At 46.2% G+C, this 23,577-nt stretch overlaps 1 protein-coding gene across 3 annotated transcripts; it reads left to right on the plus strand.

The window, feature by feature from the left end:
* The first annotated feature begins 4,361 nt into the window (after positions 1 to 4,361).
* Positions 4,362 to 22,650, plus strand: LOC134409093 (protein eva-1 homolog C-like). 3 transcript variants are annotated; one of them, XM_063141666.1, is made up of 8 exons: positions 4,362 to 4,628; positions 5,519 to 5,718; positions 9,648 to 9,771; positions 10,604 to 10,756; positions 11,571 to 11,714; positions 14,310 to 14,384; positions 19,252 to 19,341; positions 22,053 to 22,650. In XM_063141666.1, exons 1-8 carry the CDS (start codon positions 4,529 to 4,531, stop codon positions 22,436 to 22,438), a joined length of 1,272 nt encoding a protein of 423 aa, XP_062997736.1. In that variant the 5' UTR covers positions 4,362 to 4,528; the 3' UTR covers positions 22,439 to 22,650. The 3 variants fall into 3 exon arrangements, with proteins under 3 accessions (XP_062997736.1, XP_062997737.1, XP_062997738.1); XM_063141667.1 differs by lacking the exon at positions 19,252 to 19,341; XM_063141668.1 differs by lacking the exons at positions 14,310 to 14,384; positions 19,252 to 19,341.
* The last annotated feature ends 927 nt before the right edge of the window (positions 22,651 to 23,577 follow it).

Below are 23,577 nucleotides of genomic sequence, written 5' to 3' on the forward strand. Positions count from 1 at the left end.
CACCCCTTTTGAGAACTCTGTCAGTTTTCATGTTACAAACCTCAAAATCACCACCATGAGAGCTTATCCATGTATCCACCTTCATGCCCAGTTTGAAGTCAATCAGAGCCTCCACTGATTTTGGGGGAATATTTGAAAATCCTCCAACCCATTTTCAGAAATGGGATTTACTCCGACATCTTTCCATACCTGCCCATAAGGATCCATTGAAAAGCACGTGCCCATAGCAATCAATAATAGCACAGAATTCTCCATAGAGAAACCATAGGGATCCATTGCAAAGTGCTTGCCCATAGCAAACAATAGGACAGATGATTTGGGGGAATAAAGATTTTTTTCTAAATAAGGATCTTCATCTTAGGTGAAACACTTCCAAAAATGCACACACACACCAAGAAATCTTAAACAGGGTGAGTGTGCAATGCAGCTGCCTTTTATCACACGGAAGGATACCCTGAGTCAAAGCAACACACACACAAACCATCCCTGCGAGGCGGGCACAGCGGAGGACAGGCAGCATGCCCCTTTAGCACTGGGAGCAAGCATGCCAGAGGCTTGCGGAGTTGAACCACAAAGCCCATCATCTGGTACATCTCCCAGGCACCAGGAGGGCAGAGGCAGGCAGAGATGTACGACTATGCCATAGATTTGTAAACTGCCCAGAGAGCTTCGTGCAATAAAATAAATAAATAAATAAATAAATCTATGGGGAAGTAAGTCCCAGTAGATACCCCACAACAACAGCCCCCAGGCAGAGGCGGAAAGGCAGGCATGCAGCAGACATTTCTGGGGGCACAAGTAAGTGAGCCAAGGATTGCTTTAAACTGTCCCTGTGAGGTGGGAACAGCACAGAGAGATGCCTTTTCTTTTGCATCCCATAACTAATAGGGGGCTAGGAGGATAAGAGTAAAGCTTTGTGATCCTTGCTTCAGAGTTGATTGACTGCACTGTGACCACAGCCATTATTAAACAACAACAACAACAACATTAATAATAGCAGTATTATTATTATTATTAATAATAATAATAATAATAACAACAACAATAAGAAGTTGAACCACAATGAAAGCCTGCCTGACTTCACTGAAGAGGGAAAAACAGGAGAGCTTGGGGCATGGGGTGGTATATAAATTAAATAAATAAACAAATACAGGAGTGGTGGAATTAAAAGCAGCAGTGTTGCTGAACCACAACAACAAAAAGAATTTTTTTAAAAGGCTACGTCTGTCTTTTACCAGTAAGAGGAAAGTGGACATGCCCAGGGGGAGGGGGAATTGTTGTGCCAATTTGACTGGTCCTGTCTAGGAACCAATCTTTGAGAAGCTGCATCACACTTCAACTTGTGGTGCTCCTTGGCTTCTCCACTGGCTACCCTTTGGGGGGTTCTGACGACCCTCCAAGGGCAGGAGTGTGCACTGGGCACGTCCACATGCCCTATGGACATCATCCCCTTGCACCACATCTATTCATTTGTTAACCAAGGTTAGGGTGTGTAGCAGTGCTGTGTTTCCCATCTGTTATTTATTTACTTAGTAGTATATGATTTAAGGCTGTGTTTGTGCGTTTGGTGGGGCTACTGTTTAAAAAAAACACTGGAAAAAGTCCATTCAGACAAAGAAAGAAAAGTTACCCAGTATCCCAAGTTACTAAGTATCTTGTTTTGCTTATTCCCCCCACCCCCGCCAACATTGAGATTGGAGGATGCTTCATCAGGTGATCACGACTGGGAGTTGAATCTGCCTCTCATCCCTTCAAAAACCCCTTACCCTCTCCTGCTTTTAGCCATTATAAACAAATTAATAGCAAGCAAACCACAGGACAAAAAGGTCTGAACATCTCCACAAATAACCCCCAACCACCACTGTATAAGCACAGTAGGTTTCAGGGATGTGGGTCTCAAAACAAAAATGTTATACGCTAATCTTTTCCGCAATACAATCCTATGGGGAAAAATATCCAAAATGGCAGGCGGAGCGCTCCGCGAAAAGTGGATCGATTTGCTTGTGGTCGCTTCTCTTCGCTATGCTTCGCTAGCCCCGACTCGCTTCTCCTCCGCCTATAACAGAGGTGAAGCCCTTAGACGCGCTGTCACTTCTAAGAACCGAAGAGAAGCGGATCACAGCCCTAATTCCTTAGAAGGCAGCCTCCTGTGTTATGGAGTAGGCCAGATTTTTAAAAGTAGGCAGTTCTAGATCCATCTGCCTAAAGGTGCTCCTGGCCGATGACACGCTTTAAAAAGTTTAAAAGCTCTCCGCAGCAGACAAAATATGCTGGATAACAATATTCCCCATCACCACAGCCCAAGGGATTGTCTCATCTTGCACTGCCCACAGCATCCGTCTTGAGAAATCTGAGGTCAGCCAGGACAAAAAGACAAGACCCGAGTGTCTCAGAGGAGAACCAAGGCAGCTCTTTAAACAGAGCTGTGAAAGAAGGCCATTTATGGCAGAACACAACATCATGGACAAAGATCACCCGTTTTCTCCTCGTGGCTTGCTCCGAAGAAACGCAGCGTGATTTCCTCCTGTTTGTTCGCTTTTTGTGAAATCGTTTAGGGAGGGAAACATTGGTCCTCCCAATTAAAGGCAAAGCTTTTTTGTCACTGTACTTAGGAGTTTGTTTGATTGTCCTTTCAATGAGCTGTACAACACTGAGTTTAGTAAATTGGAAAGTGGGACGTGCAACAAAATATTGCAGCATGGAGTGCTACGGTTCGGGTTCCATCCATGTAGCCAGCCGTGCCCTCTTCCATAATATTCCATTTCATTCTCCTCTCCCAGCTAGTTTTCAATTTCTTTCCACCCCTCCAGATGCAGAGAGACATTCAGCATTCTGTAGCCACTTAGCATGCTCAGTTCAGAGCTAGTATCATGGGTTGGCACAGTCGGGCACCTGCCAGGGGCCAATACCCAAGCAGGGGCCCACTGACAAGAGACCCCTGGAGTTCTTCATCTTCTTCACCATGACAAGCTGCTTCTTCACCTGCCTCTTACTCTGGCCATTTAATCTGGAACAGATATCATTTATTTACTCATTCATTTACTCAGTTCTAATGGAGACTCCTGACAATGATGTCTCCAGTCTAATGCTTTCCTGTGTTATCTTCCCTTCTTTATTTTCACACCTGATTTGTGGCTTTTAAACAACAACTTCAGTGCCAGTCTGGCCCTTTAATTAATTGTTTCTTGTGAACAAATATATAACCTCCTCCTTCTCCTGCTTCTCTTCTTCTCCTTCTCATTATTATTATTAGGATCACATTTGCACAATGCAATAAAAAAATTAAAGAGTTAGAATGAACAGTTGCTCTGGATACAAAACGAATACTTAGAACCACCACCAGGAAACAGGAACTGATAAAGTAAGGGCCAATTCATGTTGTTTCCATGTTCATGAACAGGAAAGAGCCAATTAAAGGGGCAGCAGCCATTTTAACAGAAGAAGGAAAGGAGGAAATAACTAATTAAAGAGGCAGTTTCAGGGAGAAATAGGACCTTTGTTAAATAAGATTTTGGGCTTTCTTACATGAGGCTTTTGACCCATCACTTTACTGAGGTTCCTGCGTCCAGATTTTTTATAGGATTAAGCTTGGATCCTTTACAGATGTTTTTCATTCTCTGCCTTTCTATATGTTTCATTACGGAACCACAAGGGGGCACTGTGATATAGTGGAATTGAACAACTACACCAGGGTTTCAGTCCATCATTCTTAAATATACCAGACTTCCCCTGCTTAAACAACAACAACAACAGCATGATATTGGTTGCAAAGCATGAGAGAGTCCCTGGAGGATGACCATGTTGTGTAAAGCACCCACAAACTACCATGAGCAAGCAATCACCAGTACACAATACTTGTCCCTTGTTGAAAGACTCTTACTTCTGAATAAACATATAGTAGGTTCTCACCCACAGGGATTGGCATTGCTGGATTTTTATGAGTAATACAATGCTATTTTAAGAGCCATCTGGAGCCTCTATTCCGTTTGCAGCTGATTGTTGAAAAGCAATGCTTCAACAGCTCTGAAGCTCCCAATTGTTGAAGTGGCTCTCAACAGGAAATAGGTGAATTCTGGGAGAGCCGCCCCTCGTTTCTGCAGGCTGTAGCATGAAGCAGTCACTTGGGGTGGTGGATTCCAGAGGATGCACCGTTTTCCTCTGTCTGTGTCCAACCTTCGCCTTCGTGTGTCATTGAAGAAAAGAGGGGAGAGGGGCATGCAAGTGGGTGGGTGGAAGTTAATTTGATTTTTTTAATTTATGGCATGAACCTGTCTAAGGCCAGCACTGATTGGAAAGATTGGACTACTTTTGGTTAACTGAAAACACAATCTCTCCCATGCACACATACGTGCGCGCACACACACAGAGTCACTGCCGGCAGTGCCAAGAACCAACTCATTGTACATGGACAATAGGAGCATTGGAGTTCCAGCAGCAGAAAGAGATGAGAGATACCAGCAAGCCTGGAGTCAGAATAGCCCTGGGACCCAAGCAACAACAGAAACACCAGGACTGAGTGTACGATGCAATGCCAGAATCTTGGCTGATGAGTTGGCTTCGGATTGCTGGAACGGTGCTGGGCTTCTTATATTTTTCAGCTTTTCTGAAGGCCGCTCCTGAGTTCTCAGGTGAGCAAACATTGTGACGAGGGAGGCTCTTTCTTCAGCATCCGTCCTCTTGCAGCTGCTGTCTCCTCAAAGGCGGTGGCTGAAGATGGAAGACGGCTTCCACTAATTATATACCCAAGATCTTAGAACTCTCTGTTGCATGCAGAGAGGTGCAGGGATCAAAGCAAGGTCATTTCCAAGGAGGACAATGGGCACAGGAACCAAAGATGCTTTTGTGCATGTGTCCCATTTTGGATGATGGGTCTAGCCTTAAAACAGGGATGGGGAATGTGTGGCCCTCCAGACATTGTTGGACTGGAACTCCCATCAGGTCTATTACATGACATCATCCATGTCCAGGACATCTCCCATGCTATTATTATTATTATTATTATTATTATTATTATTATTTTATATAGCACCATCAATGTACATGGTGCTGTACAGAGTAAAACAGTAAATAGCAAGGCCCTGCCTTGCTATTGCTTTTTAAAGAATATTGCTTTTTAAAGAAATGGAGATAATGTGGTATTATCAGGGATATCACGGGATTACCTGGGATCTCCCAGTGTGTAAAGTCAGCACTGCGCTATAATTGAACCACTAGATGGCACTGTCTGAATAAACACAGTGGAACTTTTCTGAGAAGGGAAGTTTTCAATTCAAAATGATGTGGTTGTGTGTAAAGAAGTGGATCATGATGGTGGGAAGACTGCAGAGGCTGAAAGCCCTGGTAAGGCTGCAGGGTTTTTTTCTGTATGTAGAGAAGCTCTAAGCCTGTTCTGGAGCAGAACTGGACAGCTTCACTTAGCTCTAATTTTAGGTTTAAGTGATAAAGAGATGGGCAAGTTTATACTTAATATTATTATTCTCTCAGGATCTTGAAACTCCTTTGCTTTCACCACCCCCAGGTTACTTACAGAAAATTTTGAAGAACCACACTACCCACGCCTGCGATGGGGAGCAATTGACAATAATTTGTCCACACAGGACCTCCATCAGTGTCCTTTCTGCATTCTATGGACGCCGGGTGCCCAGTCAAAATCTCTGCCCAGCTTCAGGGGACCTCTCCTTGGAGAGCACGGATTGTATGTCTGCCACAGCCCATCAAGTAAGAGGCCCTAAAATGGAGGACATGGGAGGAGAGGAGAACACAGGACAGGAGAAGGCTCTGTTAGCATGAATGGAGAATCTTTTCTGTACTATGAAATAGGAAGGAGTCATTTCAGGCTGATAGGGTATTTTTTGATTAAAAAAAAAGAATCCCCATGTTCCAGCAATAGATAAATTAATAACCAAGTTTTCATGCTTGAAGCTTCTGAGCAGTTACGGCATATAATAGGGCTGTGATCTCCAACATGGTGTCTACAGGCATCTCTTGGTGCCTGCCAGGCTCCCTGGCTGTTCAGGCTGTTATTTTGTTAAGATTTTTAAAAATTAATTGGGAAGCACATATTCTGCAAAAATAAATCTTTATTTGGGTTCAAAATCTTTTTTTAAATCCCATCTATCCCTTATACTTAGGTTCTTGGGCCAGTTTCTTTCCTTTAAACTCTCATGAATTTACCTTCTGGTAAATGAGCAGGGTGACCCTATGAAAAGGAGGACAGGGCTCCTGTATCTTTAACAGTTGAATAGAAAAGGGAATTTCAGCAGGTGTCATTTGTGTATATGGGGAACCTGGTGAAATTCCCTCTTCGTCACAACGGTTAAAGCTGCAGGAGCTATTCTAGAGTGACCAGATTTAAAAGAGGGCAGGGCACCTGCAGCTTTAACTGTTGTGATGAAGAGGGAATTTCCCCAGGTTTCCCCTATATACAAATGACACCTGCTGAAATTCCCTTTTCAATACAACTGTTAAAGATACAAGGGTCCTGTCCTCCATTTCATATGGTCACCTTATAAATGAGTGTTCTCTGACTGGCCAGGCCCACCACAGTAGCCATTTTGTGAGAGCACCCATGACACTCCCCCAAAATTCCCAGTGTGCCTACCGACTCCAAAAGGTTGGTGTCCCTTGTGATAAGGGATCCTTAATCTACAACGTTGAAATTGACATGAAAGGAAGATGCCTCTCCTCCCCCAACTATGAAATTGACAGAAATAAAGCTCTCATGCTGCCTGTCATCCAAACCCTAAACTGTAGTTAATTAACAGAGAACAGAGAACAAGGCAGGAATTCTTGTTCCTTGGGAAGGCTGCCCTGGAACAGTCCTGCACCATTTTGTGGCTCATCAAATTGGATGCAGCCCAGACCAGCCATATCTGGCAATGCATTAGAGACTTGATAAACCACCTGGTTTTGCTACCTGTAGGGAAGCATGGCATAACACCTGGCCTACGAGATGTTTAGATTCATACGCTGAATATGAGCCAACAGTGCGATGTGGCTGCAAAAAAAGCAAATGCTATTTTGGGACGCATTAATAGAAGTATAGCTTCCAAATCGCGTGAGGCACTAGTTAGGCCTCATCTTGAGGATTGTGTCCAGTTCTGGGTACCACATTTCAAGAAGGATGCAAACAAGCTGGAGGGGGTTCAGAGGAGGGCAACAATGGAACCAGTTACCTAGGGAGGCTGTGGAGAGCCCACACTAGAGGTATTCAAGAGGCAGCTGGACAACCATCTGTCAGGGATGCTTTAGGGTGGATTCCTGCATTGAACAGGGGCAATGGCCTTATAGGCCCCTTCCAACTCTACTATTCTATGATTCTATGATAATCAGGAGTCTGGAAACAAAGCCTTATGAGGAGAGACTGAAAGAACTGGGTATGTTTAGCCTTGAGAAGAGAAGACCGAGGGGAGACATGATAGCACTCTTCAAATACTTGAGAGGTTGTCACACAAAGGAGGGCCAGAATCTCCTCTTGATCATCCCAGAGTGCAGGATGTGGAATAATGGGCTCAAGTTACAGGAAGCCAGATTCTGGCTGAATGTCAGGAAAAACGTCCTGACTGTTAGAGCAGTATGACAATGGAACCAGCTATGGATGGGAAACCCACAAGTAGTTTATGAGTGCAACTGCACTCTCCCCACCCATGTTCCCCAGCAACTTGTTTGGGGAAGGCTGGAAGTCAGGGCTGGCATCAAGGGTAGGTTGGGGACTTGCCAAGGTCCTACACTCCTGAAGAGGCCCACTGACAAGATCCCCGTACAGCTGCTGCTTGGCTTCACCATTGCAGACACACAAAAATGTGCAAGATGGCTCTACGGGGACCCTGCATTTCTTCCCAAACAATTTCATGCCTGTTTCTCTTTGTCAAGCAGTCTGTTTGCTCTATGCTGAACATCAATTCACAAAGAGCCAACAGCAGTTTCAATGAAAAACAGATTCCTCCATGTGGTTTAGAGGCTCTCGAAAATGTGGAAACAGCAACCAATGTTTGCCTTGGTGCCAGGGCTGGTGTCAAGGATAAACGTGGTTGGGCACCTGTCAAGGGCCCACACCCCAGCTGGGGATGACAAAAGCCCCCTGGAGATGTTCCTCCCCTTCATCATGCTGAGAAGGAGGAGCAGTAGATGCTGCCGCTTACTTGATCACTGGCTCTCTGCGCCTCAAGCAAGCAAGTGGTGTCCATGATGAGGAAGGGGAAGAGGAGCAAGAGCACCTGGTGACCATGGTGGTGAGAAGGTCGACTCATGGAGGGATGGGGTTCATTGAGTGTGTCTTGCACAAGGCGTCTAAAAATCTTGGAGCTGGCACTGCCAGGAATGATCCAAGCAGAGTTACAAAACCCACCGTCTGGAAGCACACCACTCCCCCTAGTGGACAGCTGGAGTGATGCTTTTGGCAGCTGTTGAAGGATTATTATTATTATTATTATTATTATTATTATTGAATAGTAGAGTTGGAAGGGGCCTATAAGGCCATCGAGTCCAACCCCTTGCTCATTGTAGGAATCTGCCCTAAAGCATCCCTGACAGATGCCTGTCCAGCTGCCTCTTGAAGGCCTCTAGTGTGGGAGAGCCCACGACCTCCCTAGGTAACTGGTTCCATTGTCTTACTGCTCTAACAGTCAGGAAGTTTTTTCTGATGTCTAGCCGGAATCTGGCTTCCTGTAACTTGAGCCCATTATTCCTAGGGTGACCATATGAAAAGGAGGACAGGGCTCCTGTATCTTTAACAGTTGCAAAGAAAAGGGAATTTCAGCAGGTGTCATTTGTATATATGGAGAACGTGGTGAAATTTCATCTTCATCACAACAGTTAAAGCTGCAGGAGCTATACTAGAGACCAGATTTAAAAGAGGGCAGGGCACCTGCAGCTTTAACTGTTGTGATGAAGAGGAAATTTCACCAGGTTCTCCATATATACAAATGACACCTGCATACATTTCCTTTTCAATACAACTGTTAAAGTTACAGGAGCCCTGTCCTCGTTTTCATATGGTCACCCTAATTATTCCATGTCCTGCACTCTGGGAGGGTCAAGAAGAGATCATTATTCAATATTAAGATCTCCCACATGGGTGGCTTTGAAAATTGGGGAAGTGGCACTCTGAGAGTGGGTGTTCCACCCCTTTCCTCCCATGACCTTTCCCAATCTAAGGGACAAACTAGGCATGACCTTAAATAGTCTTTGCGCTGATCTTGCATTTAACGTGCACATGGAAGTAAAATGCAAAAAGCAGCCCCAGAGTTGGATGGGCTGGCCGTGATCAGAATCTTTGGTCCTGCGGGAAATGGCCTCCACTGAGACTATTTGCATTGGGAGGCCAGTAAGTAAGTAAGTGTGTGTGTGTATTTTCATCAAGTTCAAAGCAGGGGAGGAAACGGTTAACTTTCCCCTCACCACCAGCTGCAATCCCTGGAGAGAGGATGCTAAAAGAGAGCACAAAGGAAAAGACGGAGGGTTAAGAAAGATGGGGTGCAGAGAGAATGTGGTAGCTTGAATGAAAGACGGTGTGTATTGGGGGGGGGAGAAGAAAAGGAACTGGGAATTAACTTGTATTTAGTTGAGTTTCTTAATTGATGATATCTAGACCTTCCCAATGAATGACTTAATTGCGATATGACTTAAAACGTGTCGCTTTCCTCCAGAAAATGATGGACGAATGTCAGGACCAGCGATGGTGCCACTTCTCTGTCCACAGCCGGGTGTTCGGGCCTGATCCATGTCCAGGAACACACAAGTATTTGGTGGTTTCATACAAGTGTAGACCAGGTGAGTGTATTCAACAAGGCATTCACAAGACCAATGTTCATTGGTCTCAGCAACTTATGTTGATGTTCCTTTAACAATCACATGCTACTGTTAGGCCAGCCTTGAGAGGCTACAGCTCAGTGGTTGAGCACCTGCTATGCCTGAGATCCTTAGCAGTTTCAGGTAGGGCTGGAAAAATTCCTGCCTGGAATCCTGTAGAGAGGCTGCCAGTCAGTGTTGACAACACTGAGCTAGATGCACCAAGGGTTTGACCCAATATAAGGAAGATTCCTAAAAACTCTAGTTTGAGAAAGGGCAGCTGTAGCTCAGTGGTAGAACATCTGATTTGCATGCAGAAGGTCCCAGGTTTGATCCCAGGTAGGGCTAGGAAAGAATCCTGCCTGAAACCCTGGAGAAACATTGCTGCTAGTCAGTGTCAACAATACTGGGCTAGATGGACCCATGGTCTGATTCAGTATAAGGCAGCTTCCTATGCTCCCCAATGTGGTGCCTTCCTGATGTTTTACACTCCAAATCCCATCAGCTCCAGTCAGTGTGGGTAATAGTCAGGAATGGCAGGAGCTGTAATCCAAAATATCTGGAGGATACCTGATTGGGTGAGGCTGTGCTATGTGGGTCTACAGCTGGATGAACAACTATACTCAACCAGTGCTGATGAATGACTCTTCATCAACCTGGGGGGACGGTCTTGAGTGCAGCGGCACAGAGTTCAATCGTAGCCCATGAGCTGTGCAAAATATATATATATATAATGGACAACAGTGTTTTTAAAACTAACATGAGCGAGATGAAGGATGGTAAATAAGTTTGCCGGTTGTGTCTCCCTTCCCAGCCAACCATCGCCTGAAGACCGTGTGCGAAAATGACAAGCTGAGACTGCAGTGCCGGAATAAGTCCGTCCTGGCCATTTACTCTGCCATCTACGGGAGGCCTTTGCGAGGGAAGCCGGAGTGCAATTCTGCAAATGGGACAGGACCAGACATAGGTATGCAGGAGAAACGGCTTTTGGAATGGCGTTTTCCCTGTCAGGGGGAGTCAGCGGACTTGAAGACCATTTTCCTAATCTTTGGGAATCCTGTGAAAATTTTGCCGTAGTAAAATACAGGGGAGAGCAATATGGGGGGGGGGGACTCACCCTGTCCAAAAATGTGCATTTCTCCATAGGCTAAAGTGTGAAAATGTGCATCTTGGGGAAATTTGCACATTTTGTGGGAATTTGCAAATTTGTGGGGGATTCGCGAATTTGCGCAAATTTGGAAATGGAAAAAATCGGATCCTGTTGATGGGAGGAGGAAGGAATGAAAGGCGTCTGACAGTCCACGAAATGCAGATTCACAATCTGTATACCCCTGCCCCAAAACCAGCCTGCTCCCCTCAGGTGTGATGGAGGAATCTATCCTATTGCCAGTGGTGAAATAAGGTTCAAGTGCAAGTCCAGTTGGTTTCTGTACCTGCAAAGGAAAGTCCTTGGCCTCAGGCAGCAAAATGGGGGGATGGAGCCAGAGGAAGGGCTGGATTGGGACTCCACGCAGGCCGGATTTGCTCCCCACCCGGGCCAGAGGTTCAACACCCGTGCTGTATAGCATTCTTGGTTTTAGCATCCTTGGTTGTAACATTCACCTTCGCAACATTCCCGTGAGGCTCGTCTTTGGCCCCTTTTCACAGATGGTGAACTGATGCCAAGGAATAATAATAAATGCAATCATGTCCAGGGAACTGTTTGGTAAGTTCGTGGCTGAGCAGAAATCCACACTTCTCCTCTTCTGCTGGGACTTGACCGTGCCGCGTCTGCCTTGCAGAGTGCGTGGCTCCTGATGCGCTGAGGAGAGTCTCCCGGAGGTGTCACAAGAAGGAGAACTGCACCCTTGTCGCTAACAAAGCCACCTTCGGGGACCCCTGCTTCCCTGGGGTGAAGAAACAGCTGAGAGTTTCCTACACTTGCGGTAAGCGGACGAGTAGCAACAGTGCTGGGTTTTGCTCTTGATTTGAAAACTGGCATCGGAGAAAGTGGTGGCATGAGAAAAAAAATCAGGGCTGGGCTCAGAAGGGGCAAAATATATTTCTAGGCAGGCGGGATGTGTTTCCTATGCTAAGGTATCTGAAAGAAAAATAATAGTATATTTCCGCATTCTTTCTGAAATGAATTGGGAGAAAGTTACTTTAGGCCTGCAGCACAGAAGGGGAAATTAGTTTTAATTTTGAAAAATATTTATTTGTGATTAGAATTTATTTTCTCCTTTGACTATTAGGCGCCCCGTATATAAATAATAAGTTAATTCTCGCTGCTGCATGTCAGATATTTCCCCTTTCCCCTCAGTGGATGGCCACTGGTCTGTCGGCATCTTGGAGAGTATGTCAGTAGCTGCAACCTGTGTAGCGCTCATTGGCTCAAGGGCTGCCTCTGAATGGCAGAAGAGCTACAGAGATAATAATATATGAATGTATCTGTGTATGCGAAATGCCTTTCCTTCAAGTAAAGACAGGAGTCCAGCAATGGGGTGGGGGGCGAGGGGGGGCAAGCTCCTTGTTTGGTTCTTCCCCTCCCTGCATCCCATTTATTTATTTATATATTTAATTTCATTATTTATTTATTTATTTATTTATTTATTTATTTATTTATTACATTTTTATACCGCCCAATAGCTGAAGCTCTCTGGGCAGTTCACAAAAATTAAAACCATAATAAAACAACCAACAGGTTAAAAGCACAAATACAAAATACAATATAAAAAGCACAACCAGAATAAAAGTCACGCAGCAAAATTGATATAAGATTTAAATACAGAGTTAAAACAGTAAAATTTAAATTTAAGTTAAAATTAAGTGTTAAAATACTGAGAGAATAAAAAGGTCTTCAGCTGCGATGAAAGGAGTACAGTGTAGGCGCCAGGCGGACCTGTCTGGGGAGTTCATTCCACAGCCGGGGTGCCACAGCGGAGAAGGCCCTCCTCCTAGTAGCCACCTGCCTCACTTCCTTTGGCAGGGGCTCACGGAGAAGGGCCCCTGTAGATGATCTTAAGGTCTGGGCAGGTACATATGGGAGGAGGCGTTCCTTCAAATAACCTGGCCCCAAACCGTTTAGGGCTTTAAATGTCAATACCAGCACTTTGAATCGGGCCCAGACCTGGACTGGCAGCCAATGAAGTTGTAAAAGGACTGGCATAATGTAATCTCGCCGGCCAGTCGAGATAAATTTATTTATTTATTGTGTTTCTATACCGCCCAATAGCCAAAGCTCTCTTGTGCGGTTCACAAAAATTAAAACCACCAAATACAATTCAAGGTATAAATCAAACCACAATATTAAAAAAAACAAAAAAAACACAATATAAAAGTACAATCTAAAAGCACAACCAGGATAAAACTGAGCAGCAATGCAGAGATTTATACAGATGTAAAATACAGCTTAAAACAGCAAAGTTAAAAGACTAAGGCCTTAGCACAGTTACAAGATGGGGGATACTTGGCTCAGCAATACTACAAACAAGAAGGATCTTGGAATTGTTGTAGATTGCAAGCTGAATATGAGCCAACAGTGCAATATGGCTGCAAGAAAGGCAAATGCTATTTTGGGCTGCATTAATAGAAGTATAGCTTCCAAATCACGTGAGGCACTGGTTCCTCTCTATTCGGCCCTGGTTAGGCCTCATCTAGTTTATTGCGTCCAGTTCTGGGCTCCACACTTCAAGAAGGACGCAGACAAACTGGAGCGTGTTCAGAAGAGGGCAACCAGGATGATCAGGGGTCTGGAAACAAAGCCCTATGAAGAGAGACTGAAACAACTGGGCATGTTTAGCCTGGAGAAGAGAAGATTGAGGGGAGACATGATAGCACTCTTCAAATACTTAAAAGGTTGTCACACAGAGGAGGGCCAGGATCTCTTCTCGATCCTCCCAGAGTGCAGGACACGGAATAACGGGCTCAAGTTAAAGGAAGCCAGGTTCCAGCTGGACATCAGGAAAAACTTCCTGACTGTTAGAGCAGTACGACAATGGAATCAGTTACCTAGGGAGGTTGTGGGCTCTCCCACACTAGAGGCCTTCAAGAGGCAGCTGGACAAGCATCTGTCAGGGATGGTTTAGGGTGGATTCCTGCAATGAGCAGGGGGTTGGAATCGATGGCCTTATAGGCCCCTTCCAACTCTGCTATTCTATGATTCTATGACCTAGTAGCCCAGCATTTGGGGACAGTCCAAAGGAGGACATGAGTGCAAAAACATTGTCCTGCTTGTGTTACTGCCTCTGATGCTGGAGGTAAGATATAGCCTTCATCATGACTAGTAGCCACTGATAGCCTTACTCTCCATGAGCGCTGCTCCTGAGAGAAAAAGAGGGGTAGGAGAATCGGGGAACTGCGTGAGCAGTTTGCCACTGATGCATCACTAAAATGCATTGCACCACACGTGCCAGGTGATTTATAGCAGCCTCTACACGGTACCCCTAAATAGGACCCCTAAAGTCCTAGCATAGCAGCATGCCTTCCATTTCCCACCGCCAACATCTCACAAGCAAAACTTCGATTTTTCCTCCCCTTTCTAGTGCCAAGGCAGTTGCTGGAAGAGGTGAGCCGGGCCTCCCAGGAAGACCCCTTCTCAATCTCAGACTACACACACGGTAAATGCTCTGTCTTTTTCTTAATCAGAGATAAAGCTTTGGGTGTAGAATTAGTGAGTAGAATTCTCCCACACACTCCATTTCCCCATATAGGGCAGACAGGAAATCTTCCCTTCTAACCGCGACCTCAGGTGGTGCGTGCCGAGAGGATTGTAGCCAAAATGGAACGGAGAATGGGATACTCTGCTTGGAGAGAATGGCTGGCTGGAACGCTGAACAGGTGCACTCCTGTAAGGAGGGAGGATACACTGCAACGTTGTGTTGCAGTTCCCGCTTGTCAATTAGATTTCCTAATGAACAGACTAAGGTCTTTCACAGCGCCTTTCATGGGCAGAATGCAAAGCCATTTCCCCCACCCATCCATGGTCCAGAGAGAACACCTAGCGCTAACCCTTCCAGTGTGACAACGGGAAGCTACTTTCCTTTTCAAGAGGGTCCAGAAAAGAAGGCACATTGGGAAAGGTCAGCAAATCCATCAAACTTGATTTCACGCAGATTCTCATTTTTCCAATGCTAGGTTTTTTTACCATCTTGATCCTCTATCAGATTGAAAATGATTATCATTTTAGTCCTCACAACACTTTGTGGATATTTTTGCGTGCATTTTTAAAAGGACACTTCCCCCCACAATGTACACATTTTCTGTGTACTTTTTCAAATGTATACATTCCCCCCCCCCAAGTGATTTCTCCATGGACTATTGCATTTTTGTGCACATTTCCCCCCAAATATACTCACTTCTTTGTACATACGTCTTGAAATGTTTATTTGTTTTTAACATATTCAGAAACTTTGGAAACGTACAGATTTCGATGGCAAACTGTTCCACTTCGTAGTCACATTTGGGAAGAACGAATTTCTAACCCATCGTTCTTAGGCCTCATCTACACCAAGCAGGATATTGCACTATGAAAGTGGTATGAAAGTGGTATATAAAAGACAGGAGCCACACCAAGCAGGATATAGAGGTATGGTATGTGTCAATGGGCCCATACCGTTATAAAGCAGTAGTGTGCCTCCTGCCTTTTATATACCACTTTCATAGTGCAATATCCTGCTTGGTGTAGATTTGGCCTCTGTTTCCTACTGTTCCTTGTAACTATCAGGAGTAAAGAATGCATAATTAGTCCAACCCGCCTTTGCAATGAGCCCCTGCAGGCATTGTTGGCTGTATTTGGGGCATCCCTTTTGGGACAGTTCTACACCAAGTAGGATATACAACACTATGAAAGTGGTGTGAAAGCGGTATACAAGAGGCAGGAGCCACACTATTATTTTTTAGTGAAATTGAAGTGCACTGACAACTGTCGGAGCCCATCAACACATACCATATACCACTTTCATACTGCTTTCATAGTGCAATATTTATTTATTTATTTATTTATTGCACTTATATACCGCTCCCATAGCCGGGGCTCTCTGGGTGGTTTACAGAACTTCTAAAATTAAGATTAAAAAAAAAAATCTGCTTGGTGTAGATTCAGCCTTCGCCGTTAGCGTCTCCCCCTCCCAAGGGGTGCTCACGCTATTAAAGGTGCACAGGCAGGCACATCATGGAAGTTCTCCCTGCCTTCCACATTCCAATTCTTCCAAACTAGCAGCTCCCGTTCTTGGTTGTTCTCAGCTCTGCCCTGAAGGTAACACGTTTTCCACCGGGAATCTACTCCCCATCTTTCCTCTCTTGTGAATTTCCTTCACTGCTCTACATCCCAGGGTGTGGAGAGAATGGTAACGATGGAACTATTAAGGGAGGGCCTGTGCTAGAGCCCTTGATTTGCACGCAGAAGGTTCTGGGTCCAATCCCTGCCTTCTCCAGGTAAGGCTAGAAATAATTCCTGCCTGAAACCCTGAAGAGCCATTGTTGTCAGTCAGTGTCAACTATATTGGGCTAGGTGGAACAATGATCTGACTCAGTGGGCAAGTTGACACGTCACCCTAAGCTACTCTGAGAGTAGATCACAAGATGAATATGAGCCAACAGTGTGATATGGCTGCAAGAAAGGCAAATGCCATTTTGGGCTGCATTAATAGAAGTATAGCTTCCAAATCTCATGAGGTACTGGTTCCTCTATACTCGGCCCTGGTCAGGCCTCATCTAGAGTATTGCATCCAGTTCTGGGCTCCACAATTCAAGAAGGACACAGACAAGCTGGAGCATGTTCAGAGGAGGGCAACCAGGATGATCAGGGGTCTGGAAACAAAGCCCTATGAAGAGACTGAAAGAACTGGGCATGTTTAGCCTGGAGAAGAGAAGATTGAGGGGAGACATGATAACACTCATCAAATACTTAAAAGGTTGTCACACAGAGGAGGGCCAGGATCTCTTCTCGATCTTCCCAGAGTGCAGGACACGGAATAACGGGCTCAAGTTACAGGAAGCCAGATTCCAGCTGGACATCAGGAAAAACTTCCTGACTGTTAGAGCAGTACGACAATGGAATCAGTTACCTAGGGAGGTGGTGGGCTCTCCCACACTAGAGGCCTTCAAGAGGCAGCTGGACAACCATCTGTCAGGGATGTTTTAGGGTGGATTCCCACATTGAGCAGGGGATTGGACTCAATGGCCTTGTAGGCCCCTTCCAACTCTGCTATTCTATGATTCTAATCCACAGTGAGCAGGCGGCGTGTCCCTTATTCCTGACAGACGATTGGCCACAGGTGGTTTGCTATGGCTTGTTCCTCCCTCAGTCCCTCTCAGTTTCCCCGGACATTGCGGGCACGTATTCCTGGAATTTTCAGGGCAGAAATCCTCATTTCCTCCTTCCCTACATCAGCACTCTTTCTGCAATTGGTCTGCTGGGGTTATTACCTAGTGAGGAAAACATCCCCCTCCTCCTGGATCAGATCACCAAAGGGATTTAAGTTTCCGAGCCCTGATGAACATGGTAACATGTTCGTAATTTGCGGGGCGGGGGTCCTGCACCAATGTGCAAGACTGCCTGTCTGTTATGGAGCTCAGCATTTACTGATATCCCTCTGTTGTCAATGTCCTTGTCAATTTCATCCTCCCATTCAGAGCTTCCCTGGCTTTGTTCCTATGTGGGTGTTAACGCTGTGAGCGATGAAATATGAACAAAGGCGACGGCTACAAGCTAGATAAGGTTATTGCACCTTTAGAACAGTCGTCTTATGAAGTGATAGTGGTGGTAATTGGAGTTCCAGGAGGGAGGAGGAGGAGGAGGCATTTTCAACTGTTGCTTTTTGTTCAGGGAAGGGAAGGGAAGGCCAGGTGGCCATGAGAGCGAAGACAGGGAAGCGAAAGAGATGGGTGAAAGTCAAAGCCCACAGGGAAAGGTCACTGTTGCAATTAGAGACGGCCAAATTCAGTATTCCTGACTCCTGAGACCCCCCCAGATGGGCCCCCCAGGATCTAGGACGCCATACATGGTGGAGCGGTAGAGTCAGGGCTCACAGGCTAAAACCCAAGGTAAATTCTAGTTAGGATCACACGACAAATGCTTAAACACCATGATATCTGAACAGGGTCATTATGGCTTAGCATTTTGTGTGAACCATTCCGAACCATGGTGGCTACATAAACACAGTTTAAACGTGCTCACTAATTATTTACTGCAAAGGGGTTAGTGGCCTAACCATTGCTCAGGGTGTCATCTGAACCACCCCGTTGTTTTCTAACAGAGCAGAGGACTCTGGGATACCTTCATGTGACTTTACATGACAACGAGGGGCAATATGGCATAGTAGTGTATCAGACGGGGACTGGAGAGACCCAGGTTCAAATCCTCACCCAGCCATGAAACTCACCAGCTGGCCTGCGGCCAGTAACACATTCTCAGCCTACCCTACCTCATCAGGTTGTACTTTCGTCAGAGTAAAACATTGTATACCACCCTGAGCTCCTTGGAAGAAGAAGGGATTAAAAAATAAGGCAACAAAAAATAAATAACTTGTTATTTATTAGGAACACAGTTAATAGGAGCATTGGAAGCTGCCTCATACTGAGTCAGGTCATGGATCTATCTTGTTCAATATTGTCAACACTGACTGGCAGTGGCTCTTCAGGGTTTCAGACACTTTCACAACTGTACCTGGCAGTGCCGGCTCCAGGATTTGGAGGACCCTTGGGCAAGACATACTCAATGCCCCCCCTCCCTCAGTGAAGCTAGCATCTCACAGACATTGTCACTCATCCTCCTTTTCATCATTGCTACCAGGACTGTGCACAGGCCCCCACGATTCGATTCGATTCGGAGTCTGATTCGGGGCTACCAAATCAGCCCCAACTTGAGGGTAACTCGGTCCCAGGCCACCTTGCTTCGGATTCAGTTCCAAATCTGAAGCAAGGGCAGCGGCTGCAGTTTCCTGGACACAAAGCTGATTGGGAGTCCATTGAACTTCCCTCCCCAGCCACTGACACACACCCCACACACCCCCACTCGCTGCCAGCCACTTCCCTCCCAGCTTCAACTCGGATTTGGGCTTCAGAACCGACGGGAAGCACAGCCTACTGGCTACAGCTCCTGAGTTGACAGGGAGAGAGCCAGAGAGCAAGTCGGCTGTGTCTTCTACTGCTGCTGCTCCTCCCCAAGATCTTTAATTGAAGCAGAGCAAGAAGCAGGAGAACACCGCGGGTTGCAAGGATGAAAAGCAGCAGCATCCGTCAATGGTGTCCTGCTGGGATGTGGTCCTTCAACAGTTGCCCGACCATGCTTACCCTTGGTATCTGGAGATGCTGAGGACTGAGCCTGGGCCGTTCTGAATGCAAAGCAGGTGCCCTGTCATTCAGCTTCAATCCCTTCCCTAAAGGCTCCACCTTAGGCCTAAGATGCCCTTAGGCGAGAGTCACATCTCCCTCGTCCCCCAGATCCTTGTCAGTAAGACCCTGCTATCCCCTTGTTTGCTGCAGGTGGCTGGTACACCGGGCCGAGGCTGGCCAGGCTCCGAGAAAACCTGATGATATTTACTAGCTCTTTGGAAACTTTTGCCCATATCTGGGGTACGTGCGACTTCCTTGGCTGTGAGAGTCGGACAGCGGCGAGACGCTGGGAATGGCAGCTTCCCTTGGAGCCCAAACAGATGGGATGCAGCACATCTGTAACTGGGTCTCTCGGCTTTGACTTAAAGTAGGGTGACCCTATGAAAAGGAGGACAGGGCTCCTGTATCTTTAACAGTTGCATAGAAAAGGGAAGTTCAGCAGGTGTCAATTGCATATATGGAGAATCTGGTGAAATCCCCTCTTCATCACAACAGTTAAAGCTGTAGGAGCTATACAGATTTAAAAGAAGGCAGGGCACCTGCAGCTTTAACTGTTGTGATGAAGAGGGAATTTCACCAGGTTCTCCATATATACAAATGACACCTGCTGAAATTCTCTTTTCAATAGAACTGTTAAAGATATAGGAGCCCTGGGCATGTTTAGCCTGGAGAAGAGAAGATTGAGGGGAGACATGAGAGCACTCTTCAAATACTTAAAAGGTTGTCACACAGAGGAGGGCCAGGATCTCTTCTCGACCCTCCCAGAGTACAGGACATGGAATAACGGACTCAAGTTAAAGGAAGCCAGATTCCGGCTGGACATCAGGAAAAACTTCCTGACTGTTAGAGCAGTGCGACGGTGGAATCAGTTACCTAGGGAGGTGGTGGGCTCTCCCACACTGGAGGCATTCAAGAGGCAGCTGGACAACCATCTGTCAGGGATGCTTTAGGGTGGATTCCTGCATTGAGCAGGGGGTTGGACTTGATGGCCTTGTAGGTCCCTTCCAACTCCGCTATTCTATGATTCTATGATTCATATGGTCACCCTACTTAAAGGCCGCTGTGGGGTGTTTCCGATTTTGATCAGAGCAGCAGCACTGGAGGGTGTGTGTGTGTGTGTGTGTGTGTGTGTGTGTGTGTGTGTGTGTCCCATCCTCCCCTCCCCGCACACATCATTACCCAGAAATGAAGCCACAATTCATCCCACAGGGAAAGAAATACAGGCACAATACGGATCCTGGTCTTTTCTCCCCAGTGCAAATTTAGATCAAGAAAAAAGCAAGGGAGAAATGATGAAACGTGTCCTTCCTTGTTGCTGCCACTCTGAGAAAAATGGGAGACTCCAGCAGTTGCTTACAGTAAAACAAAAAGAAGACAAATGAGTAATCCAGTGACTGATTTCTTGTGTCAAGTCTGTTTTGGCCTTTCGTGCAGATGTTGCTTTTTGCATGCAGGTTTCTAGAGCAGCCACTCCCACATCAATGTCCTCCTGATGTGTTGGATCACAACTCCCATTATCCCAGCATGTTATATGCCCAATTCCTAATGGATTCAGCTGGCTGAAGTGAGGGGAACTGTAGTCTGACACATCAGGTGGGCACCAGGTTGGGGAGGGCTGTCCGAGAGCTGCAAAGAACAGGCCTGAGGGCTGAATGGAGCTGGGGGGCATTTTCTTCCTTTCATTTTGGAAGGATTCAGGACATAGCTGAGAATGCAGGGAAGGGGGTATTCTTGAATTGGGAGGGGTCAACTCTCCATGCCATGCATCAAGGGACACAGCTAGGAAGGCATTCTGGCTTTGAGGTAATGGAGGATAGGGTCAGGCATTCTCTGCAGTCAAAAACCAAACCAAATTCTGCCTGCAGAAAAACTCCACTCTTTAACCTGCATCAATGATTTGTTATGTTTGCACATTAGATATGTGTAATTCGTTCGGATTCAAGTCCCAAGGTAAGGCAGAGAGCTCCATGCCATGGCATGCTCCTGGCTCTCCTCTCTGTTTCAGAGATTTGGGAAGACATGGGCCCTCATAATTCTTTACACAGCCTTAAGGACTAGAAACTTGTTTGATTTCACCTTCCCTCCTCTCTCCTCCAAAGCAAGTTCAGATTCTCAGGAGGCTGACTTTTGAATGAGCTTCCCATTTCTGTACTTGTGCAATGTGATGAGTGTGTGTGCGTGTGTGTGTGTGTGTGTGTGTGTGTGTGTGTGTGAGAGAGAGAGAGAGAGAGAGAGAGAGAGAGAGACAGACAGACAGACAGACAGACAGACAGACTTGCAACTACCAGTATGGAAATCTCAAAGAATAGCTGTAGCAATAGCAACATTGTGCTCTTCCAGAAATGAACATTGGAGACCCTCTTTTCAGCTACATCCCACAAGGCAGTAGGGGCATTGCTAGGCCTGCCCCCTCCCCAAATCTATTTCCCAGAACAGTGGCTCTGTTCCACAGAGCCCAGATTTCCCATTGGTGCCAATGGAAGGTGTTTTTCCTCAGCTTCATTGTCTTGCTGGGGGTAATTTTCATGGGGGCATTGCAGCTGGGGAGGTAAAGGGTTAACTCTCCCCTTCCCACATGCCCCAACATTCCCACTCCCATCTTCCCTTTGCTTGGCAATTAAGCTGGGAGAAAAATAAACCCTTTCCCCATCCGGTTGAGATGATCTGGGTCAGGGTGCACATTAACAGATGATTTGGATGAAAATACAAATGGGTTTGCCTCCTGGGTAATGTAGATAAATCCTCATAATTAATTGCCTCTATAGATACAAATTAGCATATGCAGATTTTATGTAGATCAGTGTCCTGTTGGCCTTGGCCCTGAAACTGGGAAGTGCCTAGCAACATTCTTGCAAGGTGGGCAAACCAGCTGGATTCGCTGATTCTCTCTCGGCAGGAGAGGGAGAATGAATGTCTGTGTGTGTGTTGAAAATTACCTTTTCTCTTGGCAGGTGTTCCTGAGAAAGTGGGCTTTTATTTCCTGTGTGGGGTCTCAGGAGGACTGGTGTTTCTCCTCCTTCTCTTTGCCCCCAAAATGGGCTTCTTGAGAGACTTCAAGGAGGCCTTCAAAGCCACAGAGCGGAGCGACAGCTTGGAGCTGGAGTCAACCAAGCAGCAGGATGAGCGAGATGACGAAAACCACGATGACAGCTCCTCCGACTCCTCCTTCCGCCACCTCACCCACACCTACCATAACTCCAACAACATCTTTGGCCCAGAGCTGACCGCGGCCCTGGAAGGAGCAGCCGACCAGCGAGGCCTCGAGGGAGATGAGATCTGGATACCCAAGGAGTCCAGCCCGTATGCCATCCACAAAATTAAGTCAGCTACCAAATGAGAGGGAACGGCCAAGGGAACTGGGCCACAGCAGTCTGTTGCACATGGCTGTGAACTCCTGCTTCCCCCATTCCCAACCTCTGTGCAGTAGGAGGTTAGGAATGTCAAATAAGTAAGTAAATTTAGTGGTGCGGACCGATCAGTTTAGACTTTGGACATAATGGGTAGTATCCAACTAAGCCATTCTGACAGTGCAAATGACGTTGGGCTAGCAGAAACTAGGTTCTGAACTATGCCTTAAGAGAAGAATCCAATTACAGTTATGCTTGTGCAAGTGTGGTCGTGTGAGTGGTTCTGTGTAACTCTGTGCAATATGTGGTGCAACGTCTTGTGCAGCGGCTCTGGCATCTGTTGCGGAACCAGTTGGGTGACGGGTTACGTGAGTGTTTGGACCCATTGTGCAACCAGTTGTGGAACCACACCTGGTTGTGTGAGCGCAACTGCTCACACAACTACTTGCACGAGCGTAATGGTCCACTGCTTCTGCAACGGAAATCTTCAGCGAAGCTCTGCTAGTGCTATTTGGGTTTGAGGAATGTCGCCGTTGGATACTGCCCATAGACTGTTACACCTTTAGATGCTCATGTGTATTGCTTCACCTGCTTCAAAGGGTCGTACGTCCTTCTCCAGGCTGTTTAGATCAGGGGTAGGGAACCTCTTTCAGCCCGAGGGCTGAACTTTATTTAAGTGAAGCTCTGGGGCGGGGGGGTTGCATTATAGTGGTGGGTGTGGCTGAAGGCAAAAGCAGGTATGGTTAGAGGCAAAAGGAGTTGGGCCAAAAATACTCCAAAGTTGAGTGTATTGCAGCTTAAAGTTCTTACTATCAGTAGCTAAGCTTTTGGAGAAGCATTCCAACTTTTTAAAATGTGGGTAAAAAATGCACAAAACCGGGAAACCATCAACTGATGGGTGATTGGGCGAATTGGGATGTGGCCATCTGGGGAATCTCAGAGAGTCAAATTTGGCCCCTGGGCTAAAGGTTGCTCACCCATGCTTTAGATGATAATGCATATTATTCCACTTGCTTCAAAATGTGGTAAGCCAGCCTTGCTGTGTTTGGGGGTTGTCCTGCTCCTTCTGCTGGGTGGGGAGTTGGACCTCTGGCCAAAGTCCTACCTTGATGGTACCATGGTAGGCTAC

Source organism: Elgaria multicarinata, chromosome 15 (genome assembly GCF_023053635.1).
Source record: "Elgaria multicarinata webbii isolate HBS135686 ecotype San Diego chromosome 15, rElgMul1.1.pri, whole genome shotgun sequence".
Lineage (NCBI taxonomy): Eukaryota > Metazoa > Chordata > Lepidosauria > Squamata > Anguidae > Elgaria > Elgaria multicarinata.